The sequence below is a fragment of the Anolis carolinensis genome, chromosome 6 (assembly GCF_035594765.1).
Source record: "Anolis carolinensis isolate JA03-04 chromosome 6, rAnoCar3.1.pri, whole genome shotgun sequence".
Taxonomy (NCBI): domain Eukaryota; kingdom Metazoa; phylum Chordata; class Lepidosauria; order Squamata; family Dactyloidae; genus Anolis; species Anolis carolinensis.
The window spans coordinates 83,497,314-83,512,160 of record NC_085846.1 but is presented as its reverse complement, the minus strand read 5'-3'; the positions used below and the strand labels follow the sequence as shown (position 1 = coordinate 83,512,160).

The 14,847-nt window shown below is 44.0% G+C and overlaps 1 protein-coding gene across 11 annotated transcripts in view; it reads left to right on the top strand.

Moving 5' to 3' along the window:
- Nucleotides 1-14,847, top strand: part of pals2 (protein associated with LIN7 2, MAGUK p55 family member) — a 57,441-nt gene that overhangs the window by 32,323 nt on the left and 10,271 nt on the right. For 8 of the 11 annotated variants that reach the window (XM_062957730.1, XM_008112655.3, XM_062957729.1 and 5 more), the window contains 3 exons: nt 9,915-10,029; nt 10,331-10,399; nt 12,949-13,110. In XM_062957730.1, coding sequence (XP_062813800.1) covers nt 9,915-10,029; nt 10,331-10,399; nt 12,949-13,110 — 346 coding nt within the window. The remainder of the gene's footprint in view (nt 1-9,914; nt 10,030-10,330; nt 10,400-12,948; nt 13,111-14,847) is intronic. The other 3 variants (XM_016994373.2, XM_016994372.2, XM_016994370.2) reach the window with 1 other exon arrangement.

The following is a 14,847-nucleotide window of genomic DNA, read 5'->3' as shown; positions in this document are numbered from 1 at the left end:
CCCAACATAAGTATGTTTTAACTTACAAATCCTCACTCTGCCTAGAGTGACGTTTTGACATTTGAACACTGTTTTGACCTACAGTGTAAAAGAGGCCTCTTTACCCTCTAAACTAGTTCTAACAGTAAGAAACAAAACCTTGACTGGATTCCTAGACGGAGCAGCTCTGGCTCTTCCTACAAGGCAAAAACTCCATCTCCATGTGATTGCTTCCTCTGAACATTCTGGGGGGAATCAAATCCAGAGAGTCCACTCCAGAGATTGCAGTCCACCCTGGTGCAGCAGAGCCTCAGCCTAAACTTGGGCTTGGAGAGAAGATGGCGCCAAGGCAGGCTGATTCTCCGCGGGGCTCCGTGAGTTTGTTTTAAAAAGCTTTAAAACTATTGCTCTTTTGACACCTCTCTGAGCTATAAACTGGGCTTGAAACCTGAGGGTGACGGAGGTCACCAGAGGGGAGTCCTAAGCTAAAGAGGTGATAATAGTGAGAAGCAAACAACAAAGAGTGAAAAACAAACGGGAACAAACGAGAGCCTGGGAGAGAGCGTTGGAGAAAAGAAGGCATTATTTGCCATTAAAAACTGGCATTTTACAACTGCTACTACATCTGACTGTCAGACTGCCAGACAGCCTTTAAAGTCTATACGACCTGTCCCCATTCCACCATTCCTCATTGGGAAATTACTCTGAGGTTAAGCTTCGGTTTACCGGTTTATTGACTTATAATTGTGGCCTCCATCTGAGCCCGGTTAGAAGCACCACCACCACCTACCTGCTCGCCTTGTCACTGCTGGGCTTGGAGCTGCTCCTTTGCCATCTACCCTAAGTTGTAAGCAGGGACTGAAGCCCCAGAGTGGTGTAGACCACCTGGGGAGGGGTTCTTGCACTACTGGAAGGGCAAAAGTGAAGAACTATCGGGAGTCTGGTTTATGAAAGAGGAAGGCTCCGTGCACCATTCCCCGTGGTCTTCAGGTGGCCTCCGTTTGGCCTTCCTGGCCAGCGATAGTCCCAGTCGGCTCTCGTGTTGTAGGCCCAAGCCACCTCCCGCCAGAACAGGCTGTGTTCACCGTCATCCCACTGGACCCGGGGACGGCGTGCTTGAGCCCCAGGTCACCAGTTTTTACTGTCGCTCCCTTGGGTGCTGAAGAACTCTCGGAGGCGAACAGCGAGGAGGCCGCCTCTACCATCTTTGCCACCTTTACCACATCTGGTCCGCCGGAGGGCCCTAACCATGCTCGGAGAGAGGAGGCGAGTAGCGACTGGCCATCGGGCTGTTCCATCTGTGTCCCTTGCCACCGGGGCCCACCATCATCACTACCAGCACTGCTCCCTTTGAAGGCGGCCGAGCCAGTCCTGACGGTGACCCTTACTGTGCTATAACATCAGCATCGATGCTTCTGAGGGGCCGTCCCACTTTGCCAGACTGGGAGGCGACCTCCTCCGGGATTTGCAGCTGTTGTGCCTCTGGGGACAGTTTATGGTTGATTGTGTACCCTGGCTGTGCTGCTGACTGTGGCCCTCTGCTGGCTCCTCTCTCTCTCTTCCCCCCCCCTTTCTGTTCCTTCCTCCCCCGTTAAGTGTTGTTTTTAGACATGTGATTACCTCTATGTACCACCAAGTATTGATTTGTTTTTTATGAGGGTTGGTGTGGGCGACATTGGTATTGGCCTATATTAGGGTCAGAGGGCAGACAATTTCTAGCCATCTCCAGGGCAAAATGACATCCAACTGAGTATTGGTGGAGAAGGCCAGGTTCTCCTCTCTTTTGTTTCTGGTTAAAGATTGAATAATTTGGTTTTAGTAAGTGCAGCTGCTATAGTTTCACGCGGATTGCCTATATGATCTAAAGAATATTAATCTCTATAGTAAAGATTGTACTGAGGCTGTAAAATTGAGAAATATTGATACAGTCTGGGCCTGTAGGGTTGCAGAAGGATCAGTGTGGTACAAATAAATAGATTCTTATAGGCCGGACAATGAGGGGTTTGATGGACACCCACGGGAAAAATGAAAATGTAAATGACCTCCTACAGCTGTGCAAATTATTGGAGAAATCTTTCAATCTGGTGCTATCACAACTGAAAACACTCAATGAGAAGATGGACCTTGTTTTTAAAAGAATATCTCTTAGTCTGAAACATCCAACACATTATGCACCCCTTGAGAAAGAATCCACTGGGTCTTCTAACCACACTGTGGAGGCGTGCGCATTAGATATAGATGGCGAGGAAGAGGAGAAACTAAAGTTACTCCCTATAGTGACCCCATTAGAAATTAGGGAGAACAATAGAGAAGAAGAGTTGTCTAGAGAAGTACAAGGACTAGTGAAGCCTGGGCATGAAAATAAGGTTCTAGGTCAATCAAAGGTCCATCCATTGATACCATCCGAGTCTGCACCATCTTTACCACCTACCACCACACACCGCCTGTTATCTCCAAACCAACTGGCGTTTGAAGTAGCAGACTCGATGCAGAATAGGGGTAAATGGGGATCAAGGATAGCGGTTTTAAGGTCTCTTGCCCAAATCCTATTTATGAACCCTGTAGATATTAACATTCAATCTCTCAATTGGCTGCATAGAGACTTTCAATCTCTCAACCGCTCTACGCATCTTTTAATTACACTTAAAGACATGTCCATCATTAAGGAGTTACTAAGCTCTAGAGATCGTCTTGAAGCATGGGGCATCCGCATTAGGAGGGTCTTCTTCGACCCCTGGATTCGCCCCCTGATCCCTGACCTACAATCACATCCCCTAGAGCTAACATCTATTAGTAACCATACTCTCCCAAATCCTTTATACTGGACCCCCCTATTTCAGCCATGTGTCCATGGACCCCCCTAGTTCCCCATCTCTCTGCCCATACATGTTCTCAACTCCCCCTACAAACGCTTCCTTGTTATAGTCCATCTATTAGTCCACCTAACACCCTAGAGGACTCTCTTCTACTGTTCTCACAAGATACATCTCTAGCCACTACGCACGATAGGTCCCAACACGGCTCTCCTGCTCTAGAGAGCTGACTAGGCCCGTTAAAAGGCAGTTTCATCTTGCCTAACCCTACTGAGGGGGCGGGTGGTCCCCAGGGGGGAAAGATTGAGGTCATGTGGGGGAGGAGGAGAAGCGGTCACCAAAATCCCAGGGAGAAGCGCAATAGAACACTTGCGACCCTGGAGAAGGAAAGGCGTGGTAGTCCTCATGACAGTCCCTTCGGGCTTAAGGTCCTGCTGTTGAATGCCAGGTCTGTTAATGGTAAGACCTCCGTCATCCAGGATTTACTCCTGGATGAGAGGGCAGACCTGGCCTGCATAACCGAGACCTGGTTGGATGAGCTGGGTGGGGTTAACCTCACTCAGCTGTGTCCTCCTGGTTTCGGGGTGCATCAGCAGGCTAGGCTCGGGGGGCGGGGAGGAGGGGTTGCGGTGGTCTTTCGGCAATCCATCGCTGTGGCCAGGAGCGCTGTTCCGCAAGCCTCAGGTTTTGAGTGTGTCCACCTGAGGGTAGGTGTCCGGGACAGTTTGGGGATTCTGCTGGTGTACCGTCCACCCCGCGACACAGCAGTCTCCCTCCCTGAGCTTGCAGAAGTGGTCTCTGGCGTGGTGCTGGCCTCCCAGCGCCTGGTGGTGCTGGGGGACTTCAACATTCACGCGGAGGCCCCTTTAACTGGTGCAGCTCAGGACTTCATGGCTGCCATGACAACCATGGGACTGTCCCAGGTCATCTCTGGACCCACCCATCAGGCAGGACACACCCTTGACCTAGTATTTATTGCCGACAGTGGATTGGTTGGAGTGGAAGAGCAAACTATTCTTCCATTGTCATGGTCCGACCATCACCTGGTCACTTTAAGACTTACCGTGACCACTAACCTCTGCAGGGGTGGTGGACCCATTAAGATGGTCCGCCCCAGGAGGCTAATGGATCCAGACAGCTTCTTGAGGTCTCTTGGGGATCTTCCTGTCATTGAGGCTGACGATCCTGTTGATGTCTTGGTCGATCGCTACAACAGCGAGATGGCCAGGGCGATAGACACGATTCCCCTGAACGTCCCCTCTCAACCCGCCGACGCACCAGGGCTCCCTGGTTCACAAGGGAGCTGGCCGTGATGAAGCGGTCGAGAAGGGGTCTAGAGTGCTCCTGGCGGAGAACTCGTAGGGTATCCGACCGAACACGGGCTAGAGCCGCTATTAGGGCCTATTCTGCGGCCTTGCGGGCAGCCAGAAAGGCTTTCTCGGCTGCCCGCATAGCATCTGCAATCAATAGACCAACGGAGTTGTTTCGGGTTGTTGGGGAGCTCCTCCATCCTCCCCAGGGGGAGGAGACCCCTGACAACCCAGCAACCCAGTGCAGCGATTTCGCGCACTTTTTGCAGATAAAGTCGCTCGGATACGCTCTGAGTTAGACACTGGGGTTAGTGCAATGCCAGGTGAGGTGCCTGAGGCATCTGTCTGTCCGATCTTGATGGATTCGTTTCGGCTTGTTCGCCCTGATGACGTGGACAAGTTCCTTGGAGCTACGAGAGCGACCACTTGTTCCCTAGATCCTTGCCCCTCCTGGTTAATCAAACTGACCAGGGGAGATTTGTTAATTTGGCTTGAGAAAATTATCAACTCATCTCTGGAACAAGGGATTTTTCCATCTAGCCTAAAACAGGCAGTAATTCGGCCTTTTCTAAAAAAGGCATCCCTGGATCCATCTACTCTTAACAACTATAGACCAATTTCCAATCTCCCTTTCTTGGGCAAGGTACTGGAGAGGGTGGTTGCTTCTCAGCTCCAGGGATTCTTAGACGACACTGATTTTCTGGACCATTCACAGTCCGGCTTCAGGCCTGGTCACAGTACTGAGACGGCTTTGGTTGCCTTGGTGGATGACCTCCGCAGAGAGCTAGACAGGGGGAGTGTGTCCCTTCTGGTTCTCCTGGACATCTCAGCGGCTTTCGATACCATCGACCATGGTATCCTTCTGGGACGGCTCTCTGGGATGGGCCTTGGGGGTACTGCGCTCCAGTGGCTCCAGTCCTTCCTGGAGGGCCGTTCCCAGTTGGTGAAGCTGGGTGATACCTGCTCGGACCCCTGGCCTTTGACCTGTGGGGTCCCGCAAGGTTCCATTTTATCCCCCATGCTCTTTAACATCTACATGAAACCGCTGGGCGAGGTCATCCGGAGTTTTGGAGTTGGGTGCCATCTCTACGCAGATGACACTCAACTCTACTACTCATTTCCACCTAATTCCAAGGAAGCTCCTCAGATACTGAACCAGTGCCTGGTCGCTGTAATGGCCTGGATGAGGGCGAACAAGCTGAAGCTCAATCCTGACAAGACAGAGGTCCTCGAGGTCAGTCGCAAGTCTGATCGGGGTATTGGGTGGCAACCTGTGCTCGATGGGGTCGCACTCCCCCTGAAGGCGCAGGTCCGCAGCTTGGGGGTCCTCCTGGACTCATCACTGACACTTGAGGCTCAGGTGTCGGCGGTGGCCGGGAGGGCCTTTGCACAATTAAAGCTTGTGCGCCAGCTGCGACCATACCTCGTGAAGTCTGACTTGGCCACGGTGGTCCACGCCTTAGTCACCTCTAGACTGGATTATTGCAATGCACTCTACGTGGGGTTGCCCCTGAAGACGGCCCGGAAACTTCAGTTAGTCCAACGTGCGGCTGCCAGGTTGTTAACTGGAGCAAACTACAGGGAGAGATCTACTCCCCTGTTCAAGGAGCTCCACTGGCTACCGATTATTTTCCGGTCCCAATTCAAGGTGCAGGTTCTTACCTATAAAACCCTAAATGGTTTGGGACCCACCTACCTTTGTGACCGCATCTCCCGCTATGAACCCACTCGTCCTCTTCGTTCATCCGGTAGGGCACTTCTTTCGCTCCCGCCACCATCCCAGGCTCGGTTGGCGGGGACGAGGGAGCAGGCCTTTTCTATTGTTGATCCCCGGATCTGGAATTCCCTTCCGGAGGAGATCCGGCAAGCACCCACCCTGGCTTCCTTCAAAAAGCTGCTTAAAACCTGGCTCTTCCGCTGCGCCTTTGGATAACCGAGCCCATAGCTATAGTAGTCGCACAGGCCACCTCTTTGACTTGAAACACTGCACTTTATTCCTCTGCCCCAAAGCATCTTAGAATATCACATTGCATTTTAGTTCTAGTGGTCCCTCCAGGCCATCTTCTCCTCCATCCCAGTGGTCTTTTTTTCCCCTCTTTCTTTGCGGATTCATGTTATTTGAGTGATTATATTCCTTCTGCTTATGTAATTGTTTTAGTCAATTGTTATGTTTTGTTTTCGTTTCTAATTCTTATAGCGTTTTATAGTGTTTTCAGTGTTTTATTGTACAATGTTTTATGCTGATTTTATATTGGAAACCGCCCTGAGTCCCTTTTGGGAGAGAGGGCGGTATACAAATAAACTTTTACTTACTTACTTACTTACTAAACAGCTAGTACAGGGCTTCCAGCAGACCAGAGCAGCCTCTCAACTTTGTGGCTCAGTGCCTCAGCCTGTGTGCCTTTGCCTGCTTGCTACATGCTCTTCTCCACTTTGGGAGATTGCTGTTCACTGAGGAAGTTTAGGTTTAGTTCTATTTGTCTGCTTTTTATTCCTCGTACTGTATGAGGAGAGAGGGAAAGAGAGAGCAAGAGAAGGAGGGAGAAAGGCTGGAATTACAGTGTGAAAATGATGCTGTTCTGCCTTGCTGTAACACTGGCCAACACACGTTTTGTTGCCTCAGATGTATTTCCTAGCCACAGTGGCTGGATGGAACCAAGCACTGCCTATTTCTGAACATGTTATACATTATTTGCTATTCATAAAGTACATTTACTTATTTTTAAAAACATAATAAAAATTGGGTGGTTTTTTGGGGGGAGGGCGAACTGATTAATAGCATTTCAGTGCATTTCAATGGGATTATTTGCTTTGAGAGAATGTTTTGACTTAAGAACATAAAATGGAACAAATTAAATCCTTAAGTCAAGGTATCACTGTACTTTAAAGGGACATTAGGATACCTTGCATTCTATGGAATAGGAGGTGATGCAGGAATTGACATTGTTGTCACTTCTGGGTAGACCCTTTCAACTGTCCAGTTTTTAAATATTTCCAAGAACTTTGAACAATGAAGCAAGTAAGAAGGCAACTATGATGCAAGTTCAGAATGGTGAAACGTATTTATTGTCTCCTCGGTGCCTTATTCCTGTCAAGCTGGAATTCCTTTGAATACAGGAGTCCCCCGCCTTTGGGTGGTTCGCTTTTCTCAATCTTCTCTTTCAACCCTTTTAAATGATATTCTGAACCTATTAATTTGATATATGGGTCACTCTTTCACCCACATCTTGAATTAATGGGTTCAGGTTATGTATGATTTAAAGGGGCCGAGAGAGTGGAGGTGAATGGACTCTTCCTTTTCCATGCTCCCACCTAAGAAATGACCCAAAATAACAGTTGATATGATTGGATAGGATGATCAAAGGAGCAGTTTCCTTTACCAGAGGAAATATGGTCATATCTCTGGCCTTCTACAGTTTGTTGGCTGTTGAATTAGCAGAGGACACAGTACTCAGTCTGAATGAAAAGGCAGTGCTTTGTATGATAGTTTTGTGACCACACTGCATTTTTTAAACTTGGTGTCATTTTTTTCATTCAGTCTCCTCCCTACTCAACGGGTTAGGCTCTGGTCCCACAGTGCTCTGGTCCCTAACCTGTCAGATAAACGAGGGGCACTATAGCATTTTTGTTGAGATTGCAAGCAGCAGTATTGTCTAGTAGGCAGATTAACATCAACATAGCTTAAGTTTTGAACTTTTAGGAAAATATATGAAAGTAATAATATATGGCATAATAATTATCATACACATTTATTAAGTAAAATCATTAGGTATATGTTTGTTAAGTCATATGCTTATTAGGTTACATGCCTGTAGAAAGTTATCATACCAAACAGATTTCCTGTCTATGCACATGTCTTCTTATAAGGAACATCTTCCATACTTCTGTGGCTCATGGCACATTAGAGGTAAGAAACACCTGCTTACACAACATTCACAGTAGGTGAGCATATGTTGTACATTTCATCTGTTGAGGAAGTTTACACATCTCATAAAGAACATTTATATACATACCAGAATTTTGTTAGCATTTCAGCATTTCCAGTGCATTGACATCATCCAGCCGACCTATAATCAATGTTTCAAATAGTATTTTGTATTTACTGACATTTCAGCCAGAATATTCTGCAGGGTAGCAAAACAGTATGGAAGACTGCTTCTTTGGATTCAGTTGCCGAAGGGCTAATAGGTTCCTAACTGCTGCAATCTGACAGTTTTCGTTGCTGTTTTGTTGCTGTAATTACATGCCTTCGTGTTGTTTCTGACTTATGGGAATCCTTAGGTGAACATATAATGGAATTTTCTTGGCAAGTTTTGTTGCCTTCCACTGAGATTGAGAGACTGTAACTTGCCTGAGGCTCCTCAGTGACTTTCCATGGCTGAGAAGGGATTCAAATTCTGATCTCCCAGAGTCTAACCCTCGAACCAGTGTATTTCACCTTTACAGACATTTATTCACCTAAGTCTTATCAATTTGTGGCTTTGGGGCATTGCTTCTCAAATAAGACTGGTTTGGTTGATCCAAAATGTCTAGTCCAGACTTCCTATCCAGGCTTTGATCTACCCTAATACTATACTGTAGCGTTTCTCAAACTGTGCTCCTCTAGGTGTTTTGGACTCCCAGAAATCCCAGTCAGCTTACCAGCTGTTAGGAATTGTGGGATGCAAAGTTCAAAACATCTGGAGGAGCAGAGTTTGAGAAACCCTGCTATACAGTATTTGCCTTCTCTTGAAGAAGCTGAGCTTTAGAAGTGAGTATTGACTTCAAATCTAGGGTTTGGCTATGTTGTCTCCTCTATTCAATAGCTGTAATTTGGCAAAGATGCAGCTCTATTCTGACATTGCATGTTTACTGTGTCATCCAGGAGAGAGTTTTTCTGGGTGATTCAGGGTCTTCTACAAACTGCCCCATCTGTTTTCAGAGTCCTACTACAATACATTTGCAAAGTCCTTTGAAGATAAAATTGCTTACATCCACTGTGATCTGGACGCAGCAATTGAATTTGATCACTTTTATGAATAGTCTAGGGCGCCATCTGGACTTACATGAAATGAAATGGAAAAAGCAAAACAGGAAGAGAAATGTTCCTCTTTCTCCTATAGTTTTAATCTGAATCATCAGGTGAAACTGAGGGCCCTTCCACACAGCCATATTACTCAGAATATCAAGGCAGATAAACCACAATATCTGCTTTGAACTGGGTTATCTGAGTCCACACTACCATATAATCCAGTTCAATGTGGATTTTATACAACTGTGTGGAAGGGGCCTGAGTGGAAGGAGAGCACAGAATCATAGTGTTAATGCAACTTCCATGGTTCCATAGCATTGATCCCTAGCAGTTAGAGTGGTGCAAAACTGCATTGATTCTGTAGTGTAGATGCATCCTTAGAACAAAGGAAGTGCAGTTATACAGGTCACAAACAGTAAAATTTGTGGTTACCAGAAATGACAATGGCCTCTTGTTTGAATGGCTTCAAAGGTGGTTTAGATGAATTTATGGAGATTGTGTCTGTGTACATCTCAGGATCAATGACAGTACTCTGATGAATATAAGACGAGAAGTGTGTTGTCTTTATGTTCTGCTTATAGCTTTCTCAAATGCATTTCTTCAAAAATGAGATACTGGATTAGATGGACTATTACCAATCAGATTTAGCAGCACTCATCATCAGTATTGCCCGCTAACAGTATTATGGTGTTACATAAGTATATGTTCAAATAAGAAATATGTTTAAAAATTAAGCCTGGGCTAAACCAAATGTTTTCTGTGACTTAGTATCAAAAAAGTATATGTTTGATTTGTTTCCAGGCTAGCCATGTCAAGGAAGGAGGAAGTGCAGGACTCATTCCTAGCCAGTTCTTGGAAGAAAAAAGGAAAGCATTTGTAAGACGGGACTGGGACAATTCTGGTAATATGTACAACGGTGTGATTCTTTGCATTACTTTTTAGTCTGCAGTATCCATAAAGTATAATAAAAGAGTCCATAAGTAGTGACATTTATTGGCAATTAAAATGGTTAGAATTAAAACACTCACAAGTTGCCGAGGCCTTTCTGCCACCTGCTGGTAAATGGGCAGCAATATTATTTGTTGAACAAATTCTAGAGTAGATTTTTCACTTTGCTTTTATAAAGATAAGGTTTGATTTGTTTGTTGAACTGTTTAGATCAGATACCATGGAATGTGTGTGTTCCGTGCTTTCTAAATTGTTTAATCTGTCTCCAGGTCCATTTTGTGGAACAATAAGTAGTAAAAAGAAGAAAAAGATGATGTATCTTACAACCAGAAATGCAGGTATTTAAATTTTTTTGTCTTCTCACAAGTAGAGGCCTACTCTGCTTGTGGGATTTAACTCACTTTTTGTTTTGTTTGTAGGAAAAGATCAAAGAAATAACATTTCCAAGAAATACAAGCATTTGTATGAGGTAGCTGAACATTACCTTTCATCTTACCATTGATACAGAACACATGGTGGCCCTGCTTCCTAGTGTTGAAACATTCCCTATGCATAGGTTCCCATTCAGTCAGTGCTTCCAATTTGCATGGAGGTGTGAGTCTCTTTCACCTTTATACAGCACTAGCTTGGATACCTGGCGTTGCCTGGGTTATTTGAAAAAGCCAATGTTTTAATTGTACAGAATGCACAAGGTTGTGGGTGAACTACAACTCACATTATGCCAGGTTAAGCCCGAGAAACTCCATCAGTACTTAAAGTTTGTTACGTTGGGCAAGTTTGCTCTCTAGATGTATCATCAGTGGGCTTCAGTGTGCTCTCTGGCTGCAGGGTAAACTACAGCTCTCACCATGGTGGGTCAGTCCCCCATAAATCCCTTTATTAGGTTCAGTTGGTCATGGGGATTCTGTGTGCCAAGTTTGTTCCCAGTCTATTGTCGATAGAGATCACAGTATCTTTGGATGTAGGTGAACTATAACTTCCAGAAATGGAGGCCAGTTCCCCTCCAACCCCTTCAGTAGGCTCAGTTGGTCATGGTGGTTTTGTGTGCCAAGTTTGGTCCCAGTCCCTACAACTCCTAAATGTGAAGGCCAATTACTCTCAAATCCCTCCCATATGTTCTGTTGGTCATGGGGGATCTTCGTGTCAAATGTGGTCCGGGTCCATTATCAGTGGGGTTCACAGTGCTTTGTCTTGATGCAGGGTGAACTACAACTTCCATCATGTTGAGTCAGTCCCCCAAACCCCTCCAGTATATTTAGTTGTTCAGTTGCTGATCAATTCTTCTCTGTTTGTGTCATGAAGACTTTTAAAACAAAAGTTAAAATATCCTGCTCAGACTGAACAGAATATCCCACTTCTGACACCAAAAATGTTATGAATAACTTTTCAATAACTTTAAAGCATAGGTTCTTTTTATTGCAGTTTCAGACTGAGAGGTATAGCCGAACTTTTTACAGAACAACAAAGAACAACATTTAGACATACAAACATACAGATTCTATGCAACTACATTGGATTCACAAACAACCTACAGTTACATTGGCTAAGAAACAAACAAAAGGGGGTTTACATTTTCATTCATCATTCACACACAACATGTATCCATCTTCATGCACACAAATATTACCATATTCTTTCTCCCTCCTTGGAGAAGCACCTGCTTAGGCCAGACCCAGCTTCCACTGTTGCCTGCCAAGACATAGTTCCAAAACACCAAAACTTCAAAAAGACCATGACTTCAAAATGCACTCTTTTCTCTTCCCATGAGAAAAGAGGCCTCAAACAGTGAACAGAATCCTGCTTTCCCATAGCAGATCTGCCACTCCCAAGTACACCATCTCCACTGAGCATGGCGGGTGAACAGCGTCGCTGTCTGTCACACCTTCTGGACTGTCATAAGATCACTTACATAGCAATATTTTGCTGATGATGTTGTCCCAAAGTTGTAAATGAATCATAGACGTCTTCTATCATGGAAAATCCTCAGTTTCCTGGACCAGATGTTGATTCCTCTTGATTGGTGTTAGCAACCACAAGCAGCTCTGCCCCAAAAGTTCATCAAGTTAGCAAATGTTGACAGATGTTAACAGATGTAAACATTTCTCTTATCAGTCACAGTTCTTATCACAGTTTGCCGGGCAGGTCAACTATTTCAGGTCTCGTTAGCAGGTTTTAATTACAATTCCTGAGCAGGTCTTAGTCTACAGACTGGTGTCTTCAAATGTACTAACTCACTCATTCTTCCATTCATACCACATATCATATATGCATATTTTGGTCACATTTGCTGTGTGCCATAAGAAAGGGTAGAAAGGGGTTAAGGGAGAGGCAGTGGGCGGGGTCATGTAAATTCCACACCAGTGGAGAGAGAAAGGAACACTGGGGAGTTCCTTTGATGGAGGAAAAACAGAAAATCTAGGATGAAATTGTCCCCGAATGAAATCTTTCACTTGGGTGGTGGGCAGGACGGTGTTTGTGGAGGACACTGGCAGGGCTCTTGGACTTGTTCATGGCACCTGCTATAACCTGCAGTGTTCCTTGGAGGGAGAGCCATTGGTGGCTACTCAGCACTGGGAGTTGTAGCTATTTGTGGATGTGGGAGCCTGTCTGTGTAAATGGACGCCTGTGCCACATACACACATATACATTTTCACTTTTATTATGTGTATAGATGGGTGGGGTGGGGGGGGGGGGGTCACATATTCAGTAGATGAATAGTAGGTAACATCTTGCATGGGAAAGTTCTGCTTTAACTTCTTCAAATCCACAAGCTTCCTTACGGAGATTCTTTCATGAAAGAAGGTAATAGTAATCCCCAACAAAATGTTGTTTGCATTATAACATGTAAAGTGCCTTGTTTTTTAATAAACTGCATTTCTATTTGCAGAATTTGACCGTCATGAAATCCAGATCTATGAGGAAGTAGCAAAAATGCCCCCATTTCAAAGAAAAACACTGGTTTTAATAGGAGCCCAAGGTGTGGGTCGAAGAAGTTTAAAAAACAGATTCATTGTATTAAATCCCACAAAATTTGGAACCACAGTGCCATGTATGTTGCTATTTTTACTTTATTGTAGTTTGTTTTCTGAGGCATGTACATTGATTGTGTACAATCTGGCCCCAATATCCATAGTAGATAATGATCAAGGACCGCTGTGGATATGTGAAACTGTGTATGTAATTGAAAATCGTATATTTTGACTAAGAATAGGCTTGAGGCAATCATAGAATCACACTGTAGAGCCTAGAGGTCCACCAACACTTCTGTTGGAAATATTTTTTGTGTGTAAAGCCATGGACATCGAACCCATGGATAGTTTTTACTGTATTTTTCCTTGATTTCTTTTTTCCGTTTATTAATAATTTTCCATAGCATGAGGCTGAGATATGTATTACCTACTGTTAGTATAGGTTAAGTTTACCCTTATCTGAAGACCAGAGTGTTTGGGATTTTGAGGAGGTTTTGTGTGTGTGTGTGTGTGTGTGGAATATTTGCATATACATAATGAGATATCTTGGCGGTGGACTGGGGTCTAAACAAGAAATTTCATTGTTTCATACAGACTTTGTACACATAATCTAGAAAGCGGTTTTAAGCACAATATATTGTACATGAATCCAAATTTACGTATGTTGAACCATCAGAAAGCAAAGGTATTACTATCACAGCTACCTCACATGGAAAAGTTTGGATTTGGGGGCATTACAGATTTCCAGATAAGGGATACTTAACCTTTACAGGAAAGATGGTAGAATAACTGTGTTGAATTAGAAGGAATGTATTTGTTTGATACTATGAAGCTTGAATATTTTTCTAGTGCTGGGAGGAGTTATATTTTTTATATTTTGGCAGTAAGACATGCCAATAAAAGGACAATTGTGTTCTAAAGGACATTCACTCCAGGGAATAAGCCCTATTGTACTTAGTTGGATTTATCTGTGATGATATATTGGGCTCTGTATTACATATGAATTTCCAAATTTCTAATTGAAAGTAATTTGCTTACATGTTTGTTTGCAATTCTTAGTAACGAATAATTAATACTTTAAAATTGTCAAAACATTGTTTCAAAATGGTCAGTAATGTCATATAGTACTTACTTACTATTGGTTTTAACACCTTAAATTGAAGTCTTATGTTAGTTTATGGCCACTTCTATTTCAATTTATCTATACTTCAGCCTTACTTTCTCTGACAAACCATCCCTTATGTTATCCTCTTCCAAATCCAAAATATTATTTTACTCCTGTTCCTACTGGTTTCTGAGCTCAATTTCCACATTTTGTGTAGTTGTAGGATGAGATTAGAAGAGGTGGGAATAAAATATAAATATATAAGAAGACCAATGTATGTTTGGAATATTTAAAGATGTAATTGTTTTCTCCACTTTGGATTTTTCGGAAATAGGATAAAATTTGGACTATCCTGTTACTCAACTTTTTCTGCTATATAAATGAGAGGTTTTATTAAACCAAAATAGGAAAAATAAAGTTGTAGATGGAATAATAATTAAAACTGTATTTAGAACCAAACTTCTTATGAGCATGTAATGAGGTTTTTCATGATCCTCTTCATACTGAAGCCCCCATGGCTTCCCAAAATTTACTTCTGAGTAAAGACCCTTTAGAACAGCATTTACTTCATAGGACTGCATTGCGATGTAGGATTTGGTAAAATTGGCTGCTCACCTGAATACCTTTCAAGTCCCTGTGTATTTCTCTAAATTGCCTTTGCATAAATGCATATATGGCAATGCCTGACTAACTTTTGTATTTTTTGCATATT